Below are 16,464 nucleotides of genomic sequence, written 5' to 3'. Positions count from 1 at the left end.
GTAGTAACGATGTGGAATTCGTTATGTGCACAAAGATCAAAAAATATAAATTTCAAAGTGTGGTGCAAAACATAATCACCTTTGTGCCAATAGTAAATAACTCAAAATAGCTAGTAGTAGTGGACAAATAGCTCAGCGCAAATAATCCAGTAGTGGTGCATAAATGTCTCAATAATGGGTTAATTATGGTCAAAAAAGTTAAAAAATTATCCACTATTGGTATATGTGAAGTTTATTAATGAACCTTCCATTACCATTTTTTTTGGTTCTTACTAAATCTACTAACGAAATGAGATTGACAAAAAGATGAGATCCTATGTCCACTATTTATTCCTTTCCCTAATATTGAATATTTTTTTGACAAGATTTTCAAATGAAATGAAACATAAGAAAATGTATTCAATGTCTAACGAGAAGCCAAATAAACCACTTTTTTAAACAGTGATAAAAATAGAAAAAACAAACCTGGGGCATAAGTTTATATTTTCCGGCTGCAGCTATTCTAGCTCCAAAACAGACCCGTCGTACAACATGTTAGTGACAGGTTAGTCAATCACAACCGTTAACTGCAAAATTGACGGTGTAAAACGCACAACGCACGACTAACACGCGTGTTAGTCAATCCGTACTGTCTTTTTGGAGCCACAATAGAAACATCCATATTTTCCACTCATACACGATTACCAAGATAACACTACTACAACAGGTAAGAAGAAAAAGTAATATTACAAGACAAACATATAAAATATGAAGGGACAAGTTCCTTTGAATATAGAATTCTACTGACCTATTTTGACCATTGCAGCTGTAAAGACAGTGGTGAATGACCTGATCATGACACTGGACAGAGTGCCGTTAGAAGTTGCCAAGCATCCAGTCGGATTAGACAGCGCCAAGAATTCTCTCATTCAGAAATTAAATCTCAATTCAGTCAATGATGTGCTTAAAATTGGAATATGGGGTATCGGTGGTATAGGCAAGACCACAGCTGTCAAGGCTGTGTACAATCAAATTTATGGTGATTTTGAAGCTGCTTCATTTGTAATTAATGTCCGCGACACTGTTGCAGAGACTACGGGACTTACAAAATTACAGAAAAAAGTCCTCAAAGATACATCCAAATATGGTGATGAAGTGGATAGTGTTGACGAGGGCATATTTTTATTCAGAGAACGTCTGCGAAGAAAGCGTGTTCTACTTATCTTGGATGATGTGGATGCTGCCATACAGTTGAAAGCTTTGGTCGGGGATTGGTTGGCCCCTGGCAGTAGAGTTATTATAACGTCCAGAGACAAACACATTCTCAACGTTGCTGGGATCTCATCTGAATGCATTCACGACATGATTGGATTGGACATAAATGAAAGTCTCCACTTGTTTAGTTGACACGCGTTTCTCAGAGCATCTCCAACTCCCAATTTCGAATATCTGTCCAGAAGAATAGTGAAAGCTTGTAAGGGGCATCCTCTTTCACTGGAAGTGATTGGGTCTTTCTTGTATGATAAGCAGGATGACATAGGTTGCTGGAAGGAAGCTTTAAACAACATTACTCTCAACCCAGACATTCACGAAAGACTCAAAATCAGTTATAGTGCTCTCACCGATGAGGAACAAGAAATATTTGTGGATATTGCTTGTTTCTTTATTGGCGAGCACAAAAGTTGTCCAATTGTTTTCTGGAAATCTTTGTACAAGATGGTAGACACTGCCGTATCCAATCTTTCAATGAAGTTATTGATAAAGATTGACAACAAAGGAATATTTGAGATGCATGATCATTTGCGAGATATGGGGCAGACAATTGCAGAAAAAGAAAAAGTGGGCACCCGACTTTGGGAGGCTGCCCATTTGAATACCGTATCCGACATCAATTTCTCTCGCCTTCGGCTCAAAGGAGGCAATCCACAAAGGTTTAAAGTGCTCTGCAGACCTGGTCTTCGTTATCTTCATTTGCGTAATGTGACCATCGAAGGCATGAAAGAAGACACTCTAGCTGTGCTTCCACCAAGCCTGATATGGTTACGGTTGGAACATTGTCCCATTGCCACTGGAAAGAAGGGGCCAATAGAGAAGATCTTTGAAGCAGTAAGGAAGCCACGTCATTCCAGATTTGTGGGTCACCATAGGCAATTGAAGATTATGCAACTAAAAGATATCAACAGCCTTTTTATCTCCTCGCTATTTTCATTTCCTAACATAGAGCAGCTGCAGCACTTGAACATAGAAAAATCTAAAAGCTTAGAAACTCTGCCCGATTCTATCGGCAACCTCTCAGGCCTACTGCACTTGAATTTGAGAGGGTGTAGAAGATTAAATAGCCTCCCTAATACCATTGGCAACCTGTCAAAGCTGCAATATTTGAACTTGGAATGGTGTTATAGGTTAAGTAACCTACCTGATACCATTGGTAATCTGTCACAGCTGCAGCAATTGGACTTGGAAGGATGTGACAAGTTAACTAACCTCCCTGATACTATTGGGAACCTGTCACAGCTGCAGCACTTCAATTTGAGAGGGTGTTATAGGTTAAATAACCTCCCCAATACTATTGGCAATCTATCACAGTTGCAACACTTGGATTTGAAATGGTGCTATACATTGAATAACCTTCCTAATACTATTGGGAACCTTTCACGGCTACTACACTTAGACTTAAGAGGCTGTAGAAGATTAAATAACCTCCATGATACCATTAACAACCTACCACAGCTGCAGTATTTTTTATCTAACCTGTGCTGTAAAACTAGTACATGCACCCGAAAGAGGTGTGGTGATTAGACAGATAGAAAACCATATCTAAGTCAGTAGAGAGTACAATTTGATTATTACATTAAAACTTTTTTATTATTTATCAGTTTTTATATATCATATAATATTTAAAATGTGTTGCTTTAAATATCATTATGTGTATGCAATATTATCTTTTGTAATTCATTTCTATTTTACATAACATATTTAGTTATAATCAATTGAAAGAATGCTTTGTAACAATTTCAGTTTTGTGTAGAATGTGATCCCCAAAATTCTTTTACTATTTCATATAAACCTAACATGAGTTCTTTTCTTGTTTATTGTTTATTCCTACACATTGGAATAAAATGGCACTATAAACTAAATAACCTTCCTAATACCATTGACAAGCTTTCATAGCTACTAGACTTGGACTTGAGAGAGTATAGAAGCTTAAATAACCTCTCTAATACTAGTAACATCTTGTCATAGTTGTAGTACCCTTTTATGTTGAGTTGCTTCCTAAGTTGTGGTGTAAAAGGATAGGATTCTAGTGTAGCTTTGAGTGATATCAACACAAAAATTGTCATTCTTTGTCTTTTAACATTGCACATTAATGTTAGCACCTATGCTATAAGGAGGTTCAATGATTGCGTCAACAAAAAACTATATGTAATCTAATATGTTAGAGTATAGTTCAATTACTACATTAGAAGATACAATATTTTTATTTACCAATTGTATATTAGGTAATATTTTAAATATGATGCATTAGAATTTTTTTTTTTATATTGATTATAGAGTAACAAAACAAAAGTACAAATCTGAAAGTTTTATAGCCTTGTCGGCCTCAAAAACTCATGCTACTATAATGGATTGTTAATGTTTGACCCTCCTAGATCCCTAACTGTGAAGGACTGATAAGTGCTATATATCTCATTAGATACAAAAATATGATACTATGTACAATGACTGAAAGATTACATCCATGCAACCCAACCCATGGGGCCTTCCATCCAGACTAGCCTCTGGTCATCTCTCATCTAGGCTGAGTATATCATCTGCTGGCGAATCAGGGCTCTATTGCCTCTGCTTTCCTCCAAAAGGGCATCTAGGGCACTGACAAAGGTTGTACCTTCAATATTGAGCCTATGCCATGTGTAGCCGTGAGAGAGCTCATGTACACAGATCCTGGTTTGGCCATCGCTCAAAAATCTCTGAAACTTCTCCTTGTTCAACCGAATCACTAAGTCCACCTGAGAAGAGACAAAATAATGTGTGTGTCTACGAAAAGACTCAGTAAGGACCCTCTCTTTTCCTTGAAACCTATCTTCATTTCTTATCTTCCATATACACCAAAGAATTTCACATGATAAAAAATTATAGAATAAATTGTTGTCTTTTTTAATGCCTTTAATATAACCGGTAACAATATCAAGAAGAGTAACATGCAATGGGAATGAGAAACCAAACATTAGCCAGATTTCCTTAGCAACAATACAGTCAAAGAAAATATGCCTAGTAGTTTCAGTAACTTTACATATGGTACAAAGCACATCTCTAATATGGTCAAATCTGATAGGAAGCTTATCAGTAAGTAGTAACCATCTAAAAATCTTTTTTTTGGGAGAAATCGACCTGTTCCATATCGATTTAAACAGCTTACCTCATTGCATGGGCATCAAGTCACTATACTAAAGAGAGTTAATGTGATTAAGAATTCAATCATTATACATATGAGAGTTATAAACAAAGATAGAATTCAACTTACATAACTTAGTGTCGTCACACCAAGAGAGGCCAACAAACTTGTTTTCAATAGTTACACAACTTCTGGGGAGCTGCAAGGCAACACAAGCATTAAACATTATATTATAAGTTCTCTTATTGGAAGCAGGAAGATGATACTTACCGGAGAGATCATCCTGAGAGATCAGATAATCATTTAACCAAGTATCTTTAAAACAACAAATACCTCTGTTAGCCCAACTTCTGGCTTAGTAGCCTTGAGTGAGGGCAAGGGGCTTACCATTATGAAATAAATTCCACCATATAGACCTTTCCCCACAAATGAGATCATCCCTGTTGACCCAATTGTTAGACATGTTATGCCTAACACTCTCCCACGCCTTCCAAATTGACTTGAACACTGATGAGCCCGCAGTAGAGACAAAGAAATTTCCAAGAATTTTATTTTTGTGTATAATGTATTATTTTTATAGGTTAATTTTTATTTGTTAAAAATGATAAGAAAAAAAATGTTTAAAGGTGCTATTTAATTTGAATTTTGAAACATAGCTTTAAAATGCATATAATATCTTCTATGATATTTGAAAATTAAGACATTATATAATTGGTTATAATCAATTGAAATAATTTTTCGTAATAACTACACTTTTGTTTAGAATGTGATCCCAATTTTCTTTGATTATGTCAAAAAATCCTAGAATGAGTTTTTTGTTTGTTTTTCTTTTCTTTTGTTCATAAATGTTGGAATAATTAATTATTGGATCTATAAGTTTTAAAAGCATGCTTGATCTTAATTTAAAGGTATACATAATGACAAGAATAAGTTAGCTTATGTCAAGTGATATAAATAAAATAAGAAAATATAATAGTGGCAATATAAACAAATCGCTTGGTCCATTGGTATATAATTGTCAAGCATCCCCATGTATATCATGAAGATGTGAATGTATACAAAATATCTATAACTGTGTGATTTTGTTTATATTTAAAATCAATATGCATATCCTAAATTTGAAATTGAGCAAATCTTTTCAATAAAGTGAATGCCATATAAATTTGAAATATTATTTAAAATAATTGTGATATTCTAAGGAAAATAGAAATTTATGATGTTTAATGTGTATGTTTAAAAACTCAAAACTATATTGATTTAGAAGTAATTGGCTATAATTAATATGTAAATTGTGTGGTACTAATTAAATTCTAGATCCCTTGTATTGTAAGATCCTTAAGATCTTTGTTGTCATTACCAAGACATGCCTACAACTTCTGAATAAAATCCTTGAAATTTCAATTATCAAGGACCTCATTTGTTGAAGTGTAAATAACTCATTATCTCATAATATAACATGGTTATTGCATAAAGGGATATATAGGCAACGCAACATTCATTAAAAGCTTATTGATCATATCCTTGCAAGATATTCTTTTGTAATTGACAAAAAACTTAGAAAGAAAGAGTCCATGAAATTCTTAAGATTCTTTAAGTTAAGATCACTTGGTATTGTTACTTAATAGAAACAATGTGCAATATAGTTTATGATAGTTTCAAGTTCTATGGTCCCATGAATATCTAGGTATTGAGGATCTTCTTTTTTATTTGGAAATTAAAAAAAAAAAAATGTATTAAAAGGAAACATAACACAGATTTATATGTGGTCATTGTCATTGTAACAAAAACATAATCAAGATCCACCAAGGGATCCTACAAGAATACTCAGAAGAACTCATGGAAACTCCAAATATCCTCCTATTTTATACCTTGAAAGGATGTAGCTATCTTCCTTGATCTTCCTGAAAAAACTTGAGGGGCTATTGTTATTTAATTTTATCTAAATCATCCTAAACAAAAATAATTCCCCTCAGATACCCATTTAGCTAAATAGTCAGCAACCTTGTTCAAATCTCTAAGAATATAGATAGAAGAGATTATCTCAAAATTGGAGTCTAGTATAATTCAGACCCTCAAATACCCATTTATAGAAATAGCCAACAACCCTGTTCCAATCTCTAAGAATATGGATAGAAGATATTACCTCAAAATTGGAGTCTAGACATAGGATATGTTTGGAAACCAAAGCCAATCTCTAAGAATCTTCTTGAAATTTTTTATTGTTCTACTAAAAAATTAGAATCAAAGTCTATTTCACATGTAAATAATTTATCCACCCCTTAGCATAAGGTCTTTGTAGTTCCTTTAGCATTTTCCAAGCTTCCATTTGATTATTGGAATGAAATATTTTACAAGTAGAGAAAATAAAAAATAATTGAGCCTTCACATCTTGTCCAACACCACCAATTTCAATAACACTTAGATTACCTTTAGAAGAGCCATTACCAATTGGTGTTAATTTTAAGAAAAATGGTAGGGAGTCAAATCCATTTTTCTAAATCTATTCAATTATAGGCCTTTGTGGATGTGTCGTCTACATTCATATTGTCTTATGGATCAATCTCTAGCTCTATATTGCTCACTAGTCAGGACACTAGTGCTGAAATGGGACTACAACACCTAGTCATGACTCTAGTGCTTAAACTAGACACCATCACTAGAAATGGACACCAACACTAATCTAGGACTAAAGTGTACTGTGCTAGTATCCTTAATAGGTTCTAGTGTCCCCAAATTGTCTAGTTTTACATGTTTCATTATCTAAAAGCTTTTGTTGACAATTTCTCACAGTGACCTTGTGTATGAAAGTTGGTCGCCTTGGTCTCTAGAGTCTTCCTAGTCTTTCATTATGTTGATAAGTATCTAGTAATAGGATTTATGATATCTCCTTTACTTGGGAAGTGTTGCATAGCTTGGAACTAACTTGTAATTCTTTCATTATGTAGAGAGTTGATTCCTCTTAGTTTGGTGACAACTTGTGTAGGTTTTCCCATCTGTTTGACGATCATTTTGGTTTCTGTTGAGCGGAGTCGAGGTGCCTATGCCCTCATCCTACTCATTATCATAGAAATTGATAGTTTCAGCATCTAGGTCTACAAACAATTTTGGATCTTAGGAACCCTTTGTTGGTGTCAATCTTTTGAGTGCATCATTAGTATTGTGGATAAGAGTTGATAAGAATGGTTTGATGTGGATTGAAGGTTGATGAACCTCTCATATCATCCTCATGAGGTTTTGAGAGAACATGATCATGAGTTTTACCAACCATGATTGAGGTGTCATCCTTTCTCTCATTGGTTTATTGTGGTAAACTTGTCCCATAGTTGTTAGTATTCTACTAGTGTCACCTTGCTTAAATGCAATGGTGAGGTCTTGTGTAGTCATTCTTCTTTGTTGTAGTATTCTTGTGACACTTGTGTGTGCACCTTATAGTGCAAATGAAAAGGTCATCATCGAATTTTCAGTGATGTTGTTCACCCTTAAAATAAATTTGCTTTGTTGGGTTTTGCCTTGGTCCTTCAAATGGGGCATTAAAACTAGTCTCATGTGTTAGGAAAATGGTGTCTCAACCTTGAAATCACATAAGGTGATTATTCATAATAAGTTAACATTTCAGCACAAACTGGTTTGAAAGTTTCCCCAATGCTATGGATTGGCTAAATATGCACACAAGTAAATTTTTGTTGCAAGATCATATGAATTTGTTCAAAGACATTACTTTTTTTTTATTTTAATTTTTTTTAAACTTCATTTTGAAAGCCTTAGAAGCATTTTTGGGTCCAAAAGTGCTCCTACTTGATCTAGTGGTTTACAGCTTGATAGACACTTCATAATCTTTTGAAAGTCAAAACAATTCAACAACTGAACTTTCAAACTAAAGGTGATGGCCTCTGAAAGTTGCATCTCCTAAAATGGAAGATGTGAAAACATGTTGGACACATAAATGCATTGTAAGGATAAGTTACACATGTTAATGTTTGTTTGAACATAACATAGGGCATCTATGGCTGGAGATAATACTGTGAACCACTTTTGGATAGTTTTAGCTCATGGTTATAATACTATTTAACAGTTTAATGTATTGAATCTCCTATAAACTAGGTGCATGAGATGGAGGTTTTGTGTAATATTCTTTTAGATATTGAGTTGCCTTTGAATTTGTAGTTAGTGATACTCTTTTGAGAAACTTACATTGATTTAGTATATTATAATCATATAATTTTTAACTAATATATTGGGTAGCTTGTAGAGTGTGCAATTTTTCTTTTGAAAGGGATTTCCCCATGTAAATCTTTGCATTTTAGTATGCATGAAATATACGTTTATTTCTATTTTATTTTTGTAGCTATTTAAATATCTGAATTTTTTTTTGCATAAGCCTTCTATAAAGATTAGTATTGGAAGTTGTGCTAATTTCTTAACTTCCTTACAATTGGTATCAAAGCTTGATAACCATTTGTTTTAATTTTGGGTTGTTAGGTTTTTGAGATAATTTCTAGATTTGAGTGGGAGCTTATGTAGAATGTAATTTGTGGTGTTCTCTAAAATTTTAGATGGCAAGTTCATCACGGAGAATAGAGGTGGAGAAGTTTTATTATAACAATTTTGAGATGTGGAAGCTAAAGATGGAGGATTCGTTAATCGATTGAGATATGTGGGATTCTATTAAGCAAAATGTTTCAAAGCTTGAAGATGCTACCTTTTTCTATTTAATATGATATATTATGAATTGTAAAGCCAAGGGTTCAATAAGATTGTGTCTAGCATATTGCATTTTAATCAATATTCATGAAGGGTCCTCTATATAAAGAAATTATGTAAGAAATTTGGTGCGATGTATCAAGCTAAATATTCAGTGAATGATATTTTCTTGAAGAAGAAATTGTATTCCATGATAATGGAAGAGGGTAAACCATTTCATACCAACTAGAAGAATTCAATATTTTAGTGGCTCAATTGGCATTAGTTGGTGTAAAAATAGATGAGAAAGATAAATGTAAGGTCTTGCTTTGTCATTTATTTGATTCATGGGATTTTCTTGTCATGAATATTGAGAGTACTTCTACTATCTTGAATATTGAAGGTGTAGTGGGTTCTTTTATTTGTGAAGAGATGGGGAAGAAGGTATTCATTAGTATCAATGATGCTCTAAATATTTGTGGGATACTTAAGGGAAAAGGTGATAAAAATGAGAAGCATGATAAATCCAAGTCCAAGGGGAGATCCAAATCTCCTAAAAAGTCCAAAGTTATTTATTGAAATTGTGGTATAAGCTTGGACATTTTATAAGGAGTGCAAAGAAGAATAGAAGAGAAATACAAAATTTAGTTTTGCTTTTTAGTCTAAGAAGGAAGATGACAATGCATTATTTGCAACTTTGGCAACTTATGTAGGTAATGATGCATGGTTAATTAACTCATGTGCATCTTTTCATATGACCTCTAATAGAGATTGGTTTTTTAATATAAAGGATTCGATAGATGTATGATGTACTTGGGTTTGGAGGTATGATGTACTTGGGTTATGATTATAATTTAAATATTGTTGGCTATCATAGAATTAAAAATAATTTAATATATGGTAGAATAAAAGGAATAAATGATGTTCTAAATACTTAGATTAGTATGAAATTTATTATATCTAAGCAAACTAATAGATGTGATTGCGTGCAAATATTCTTTTCTAATATAGGATATAAGATGGTTTGAGGTGTTATGGTGATTGCTAGAGGTGACATATTTGGCACATTGTATAAGCTTGATGCATGTACTAGTGAGTGCATCCGCACTTTTGTGAAATCAATTTTGTGGGTACTTTATTGGAAGGTGATGGTTTCTTCTTCAATAGATGGTCATGGCTACTAGTGAAAATAATGCTGAATATAGTATTAGCATTGATGTCAAAGAAGCTCAAGTATTAATACATCAAGGAATCCTATTGTCAAAGAAGATACTCCACTTGAATTTTGGTTTGATGAAGGTGGAACTACAATTTTATTATTCTTGTCCTCCACCTGAAATTGAGAAAATAGAGAAGCAAGACAAAAGAAAACCTCGTATTAAATCTTTAAAAGTATAAATGTCTAGTTATTGTTATTATTATTATTATTATCATATGTATACTCATTTACACTTGTTCATGTAGCCCAACCCCAAGTAGGGCCTCTTTATAGATGTTTCTATGTTAAAAAATAGCAAAAAAAATATTAAACACTGAATTTCATCATTTTTTAACAAATGGAAAACCCCAACAAATAAGCTTCATGGTTAGGCATATGCCAAAACAACCAATTGACATATTCAATCATAATGCACTTCAACCTATCTCAATGGGTAGTTTGCAATGTAGTATTTTCCAAATCATTAATCGAGCATCTGAATTGACTTTTGATTTCCAAATTTCAGCTACTAATTTTGACTAAAAAAATTCATTGAACCTACAATTCAAGTTTTAAAATTCAAGTGAGACTTTAAAGGTAGTTCAATAAGAAGCTACAAGTATATCTTCATTAAAGGGAAAACAAAAAAGGATAAGATGGTAACAATAACTTGTCCTTGAAGAAATTACATTATATAGGAGTACATAACTTCATAGACAACTCCAACAACACCAAATATTGTAGAAAACTCAAAAATTGTTTGTATTTGTCACTCATATTAAATTGAGTTTTAACAAGATGTCTTAGTAACTAGCTCATCATATAAAAATCCCAAAGGTCTCCAATAGTTTTATAAACTTTAAAGCAAGGGGTTGTTCTTGATAAAAAATATGTTTATTCTAAAATAGATGAGGTTGAGAAATTAAACTCATGTTGACGAGAGGATTCTTTTCATTTTTAAGAAAATATAGATATGTATCCAAACCTTCCAAATAGATTGAAGGGGTGGTGAAGGTTTGGCTAAGAAAAATGAAGCATAAAGTACCACCCTAGTATTTGTCATTTACCTATGATTGAAGCAAGTTTAATTCTATTTTATATGAGAATATTCCACGGTTCTTCTCCTTTGATGAATCTGATAGCCCATTTGGATACTAAATAAATACCTTGTGTTTTTTATTCAATTGACCCCAAACCACATTTACATTTAGGGTGAATGCAATGCGTCTGGATGACGTGGATATAAATCTTGTATTACCATCCCATTTAGCCCATAGAAATATTTGAATAATTTTAATTAATTTCTCATAACCTTTTTTAGATGGAATCCAACAAGATAAGTAATAAAAATGTGTGGCAAGAAATATTTTATTCACTACATAGATTTTACCAACCAATGAAAGAGATTAAATTTCCTATCTAAAAAGACTATCCCCGACTCTATTAAGTTACCAATTTCACATTTCAAAGAGAAACCTTTATACCAAAGGGTTGTTGAATATCCGGGCAACTAAAAGGGGGGGTGAATCGGTTGATATCTTAAAATTAATTTCTTAAACCTTTCACACAACCGAAACAACCAAATAAATGTAGATTTAACATGAAAGCACATACACCACACAAATCACACAATGAACAACAAATATGACATGGAAAACCCAAGTAGGGAAAAACCACAGAGAATGTTAGTTCTCAATATAAACACCGATTAAGGTGAATTTTACAAAGGGTGGCCCACTACTAGAATTCTCACTATAGGTGGGCTCATTGCCTATAAAAAAGGCTCATTGTCAAAGAAAGAAAGAAAGAAAGAAAGAATCCACCATTGAAACAAAATCTGCAAAATTGAATTGCTTTCAGTACCTCAACACCAACACACTCTCACATATCACCAACAGTCAAATCTTTACTTTCTAATCTCGTATATCTTCAAAAAAATGCAATAGTTTTTCATATCTCAACTTATCAAATCATCCTCATATAAATACTATCTTTCGGGAAGCATAATCTTCCAAGTCGACCAAGACATAGATCATAGGTCAACACTAATTATTTTGGTGGTGAGAAGGAATGAGAAGTAGACCATACCACAACACATAAAAATAGTCAAATCAACACGTTACCTCCACCACAAATTATGGACCCAAATCATAACTCACACACTACATCAATATCACTACTCATCCTCAAATTTCGAACTTAATTTGGACCCGAAAAATCATTATCCAAAACAACAGAAATATGAATAGCATCAAGATACAATTGATCAACACAATATCCAACAACTAGAAATATCTGGACCGCCATCGACTCAACTACTTATGCTAAAGCGCAACTGATCCGAAACACCAAAAATTTTGGGAACATTTTTCAGATCACCAACACCAAGAACATTATTGACAATCATTTTGTTGACATCAATGATAACCAATCATAAACATCAACATCACATTTGCAAAAATCTCCCCCTTTTTATTGATGGCAACATCCATCAACAACAAACACAAAACAAAACAATCTTTGCACTACTCAACTCCGCAACTCCCAAGCACCCAAGCATCAGTCCAGATTAAAATATGCAAGTTGTTCGCTGGACTAATGCACAACTGGATGTACATCAGTTCAAATTAGGAAGGGGTAATACCCCTAACTTCTACTGAAGATACTCAAAAGTATGTTTACAGAATGCCTTCATGAAGATATATTCAATCTACTCTTTCTTAGGTACATACTCAAGCTTGACATCATTATCCAACACCTTTTCCCTCAAGAAGTGATACCAAATGGATATATGCTTTATTTTGGAATGTTGTACCAAATTCTTGGAAATATTTATTGCACTGCTGTTATCACACATTATAGAGACGAGTTCTTTAAAAATTATGCCAATATGTTTAGAAATCTGCTTCATCCACAATATATGAGTGCAACATGAAGATGTTGTAATATATTGTTCTTTAGCTATAGATAAAGACACAAAATCTTTCTTCTTATTTGACCAAGCAACTAACCCGGAGCCAAGAAATAATGCTCCACCACTTGTACTTTTCTTGTTATCAACACTGCTAGCCCAATCTGCATCAGTATAAGTTATCAGAGTGAAATCCAAACTTCTAGGATACCACAAACCAAACTCTTATGTTCCTTTTCGATATCTAAAAATTCTTTTCACTACCACAACATGTGATTCCTTTGGTTCTTGTTGAAATATAGTTGCTAGATAGAGTACATACATGATATCCAATCTACTAGAAGTAAAATATAACAATCCTTTAATCATTGATTTGTGCTGACATGCATCTTCTTTAGGGGACTTATCATCTTTTGCCAATTTGCATCTGATGGTGATAGGTGTTCACACCAGTTTAGATTTTTCCAACCCAAGCTTTTTCAAGAGCTCCCTAATGTATTTATATTTACAAATGAAAATTCCTTTATCATTTTGATTTACTTGCAAGCCAAGAAATAAATTTAACTCACCAATCATAGAATTTTAGATTCCTTTTGCATCTCATTAGCAATTTTTTTGCACATACCTTCATTTCCTCCAAAAATTATGTCATCAACATACACTACAACAATTAACATTTTATCTGAATCAATCTTGAAATATAAATTATTGTCAGCCAAACCCTTCCAAAAATCTTGATCAATCAATTACTTATATAGCCTTCTGTGCCAAGCTCTAGGGGCTTGTTTTAATCCATATGGGGATTTCTTCAATCTACAAACAATGTTCAAATCATCTTTCAACTTAAATCCTTTTGGTTGTTCAATGTAAATTTCTTTCAATTCTCCATTAAAAAATGTTCATCCCACATTCAACTAATAGACTTTGAAATTCTGAAAAGGTGCGAAATCCAAAAACATCTGATTGCCTCCATTCGAGCAACCAGAGCATATGTCTCCTCAAAATCAATGTCTTCAATCTGAGTATAACCCTTGCAAACCAACCTTTCTTTGTTTCTCACAACCTTTCCATCTTCATCCAGCTTGTTCCGGAATACCCACTTTGTTCCACTCACATTATTATATGTCAATATGTTAACCAATTCCCATGTCAGATTCTTCTCAATCTGATCCAGCTCTTTTTTCATTGCCTTCATCCAATTCTAATCATTACAAGCTTCTTCTACTATTTTTGGTTCAATCTTTGAAAGTAAACATAACATGACTTGTTCTTGAGCTTCTTTGCTTCTTGTGATAATACCTTTGTTCTTATCTTCACTAATCTGATCCATTGAATGATTTTATCGAACATATCTCGATGTCTTAGATATAGATGTCCAAGTTTCCTAAGCTTCCTTTTCTTCTTCTTCTTCTTCTTCTTCTTCTCTGGTCTTTTCTTCCCCTTTTCCATCATCTGGTTCATCAGACTCATATCCTACGAATTTTTCAAACTCTTTAGAAGTGTCTTCATCAGCCTTGCGCTTTCAACAATCTTGTTCAATATTTTGTTGTAACACCAATATGCCTTGCTCCTTGTAGAATATCCTAAGAAAATGCCTTCGTTAGCTTTGCTGTCATTTTTTCCAGGATTATCCTCATCTCTCTACATGTAGAACTTGCTTCCAAAAACCTTTAAATATTTCACTGTCAAAGTTCTACCATGCCGCAGTTCATAAGACGTCTTTCCATGTTTTCTCCGATATAGAATTTTGTTAAGAGTGTAGATTGCAGTATGTATTGCTTCTCTCCAATAGGCTTCTGGGAGTACTACTCCTTTGATCATTGTTTTAGCTACCTCTTGAATTGTTTTGTTCATCCTTTCCACTACACCACACGGGGGCTTCACCGACTAGGCAATATTATATCACGTGCATTCATATTGGGGGTTTAATATCACAAAAATGAGGGTGCAATATATTGCCTATCTATGAAAATAAGGGGGTTTTTAATTCCAACTATGAAAAAATATAATATTTGGTGAAAATAGGGGGCTTTTAATTTGAGTTGTATATTGGTAGGGGTGACAAAAAGGAGCTTAGGGCAATACTTTTTGAAAATAGGGGGATTCTTTAGTATGCCATGAATGCACGTTCTATAACCCAAGTTCACTAAGTGAATCCCCTGTGCTACACCATTCTACTGAGGTGTTCTCGGGGTAGACAATTGTCCTCTAATACCTGTAATGGTGGGAAAATAGTGAATGATAGATCAAAAAGGAAACTACCCTTTCCCTCAAAGATAGACGAAAGTTTCGCTATTGATTACCATTCAAGCGCTTTTCACCATGTTACATTAGGAAGAGAAGAGGATAATTCACTAGATTCAATCTCTCCACACGAAGTTGGTAGATTGAATTCTGAATGAATTCGGAATGATAAGTTGATCCCCTCTTCCTTGTTTGAAATGGAAAGGAATTGATTGAATTATGTAGTGCAAAAGTGACAAAGAATTGATTATAACCTGAGATCAGAATATGGGATGAAGCTGTGCACTTGGATCTGATAGTAAAATGTCGAGACGAAGTCCCTTGCGAATTTCAAGAAAAGTTGCTTGGACCGTGGCGGGAATGTACACGGTCCTCCAAAAAATCTGCGAAACGAAAAGGGTTTTTTTGCCTCTGCAAATGGAGCCTGAATCCGAAAGTACAATTGCACACCTGCAACCTACACACAAAAAAAGAGAGGAAAATGGGTTGGGATTGGGGGTTTGCCTTTAGGTCAAACCCCAGTTTAAGGCAAACCCCAGTTTTGGAATTAACCAAGTAATGAAAGAAAGTACTTGCAAGTAGTTGTAAATGAAAGACTGAATTGTAAATAACCTCAAGGGAGGTTGTGATAGCAGTGTTGATAGAAGTGCTTGTGTGGAATTGAATGTTGAAATCAATCTCCTCTTCAATGGTTGAATCCTTGACTTGAATGCAACACCTGGCCTTGAAGGGAGACTTGAGAACGCTCAATGTTGAAAAAAAATGCTTGAATTCTCTTGAATATTTGATCGCTTGTGAATTTCTCACTTATCCAACTTATTGAGCTCCACTCCTAGGCAAAAGTACAAACTTGTGTCACACTTTTACAAAGGAAAAGGCTAACACAACAATAACTGTTCAATTTCGTCGCCATAAAAGTGTCATTTGCATTTTGAATTTGAAGATGATGTAAACTGATGAAATGTGTAAAATTTGTTGAAGTTTAAGTCTACTATTTTTTGAAAAAAAAAATTCAATAATTTATATGGTTTTTTTAGCTTTGAAGTCCATTTTTTTATT

The 16,464-nt window shown here is 33.7% G+C and overlaps 1 protein-coding gene across 2 annotated transcripts in view; it reads left to right on the top strand.

The window, feature by feature from the left end:
* Positions 1-9,398, top strand: part of LOC131075879 (disease resistance protein RUN1) — a 43,835-nt gene extending 34,437 nt beyond the window's left edge. The window contains exon 2 of one of the 2 annotated variants that reach the window (XM_058012806.2): positions 8,926-9,398. In XM_058012806.2, coding sequence (XP_057868789.1) covers positions 8,926-8,950 — 25 coding nt within the window. In that variant the 3' untranslated portion in view covers positions 8,951-9,398. Of the gene's footprint in view, positions 1-805; positions 2,899-8,925 lie in introns of those variants that run through there. The other variant, XM_058012808.2, reaches the window with a different exon arrangement.
* The last annotated feature ends 7,066 nt before the right edge of the window (positions 9,399-16,464 follow it).

Source organism: Cryptomeria japonica, unplaced genomic scaffold (genome assembly GCF_030272615.1).
Source record: "Cryptomeria japonica unplaced genomic scaffold, Sugi_1.0 HiC_scaffold_17, whole genome shotgun sequence".
NCBI lineage: Eukaryota > Viridiplantae > Streptophyta > Pinopsida > Cupressales > Cupressaceae > Cryptomeria > Cryptomeria japonica.
The sequence above is the reverse complement of the archived record's forward strand: the minus strand, read 5'-3'. Positions and strand labels throughout refer to the sequence as shown.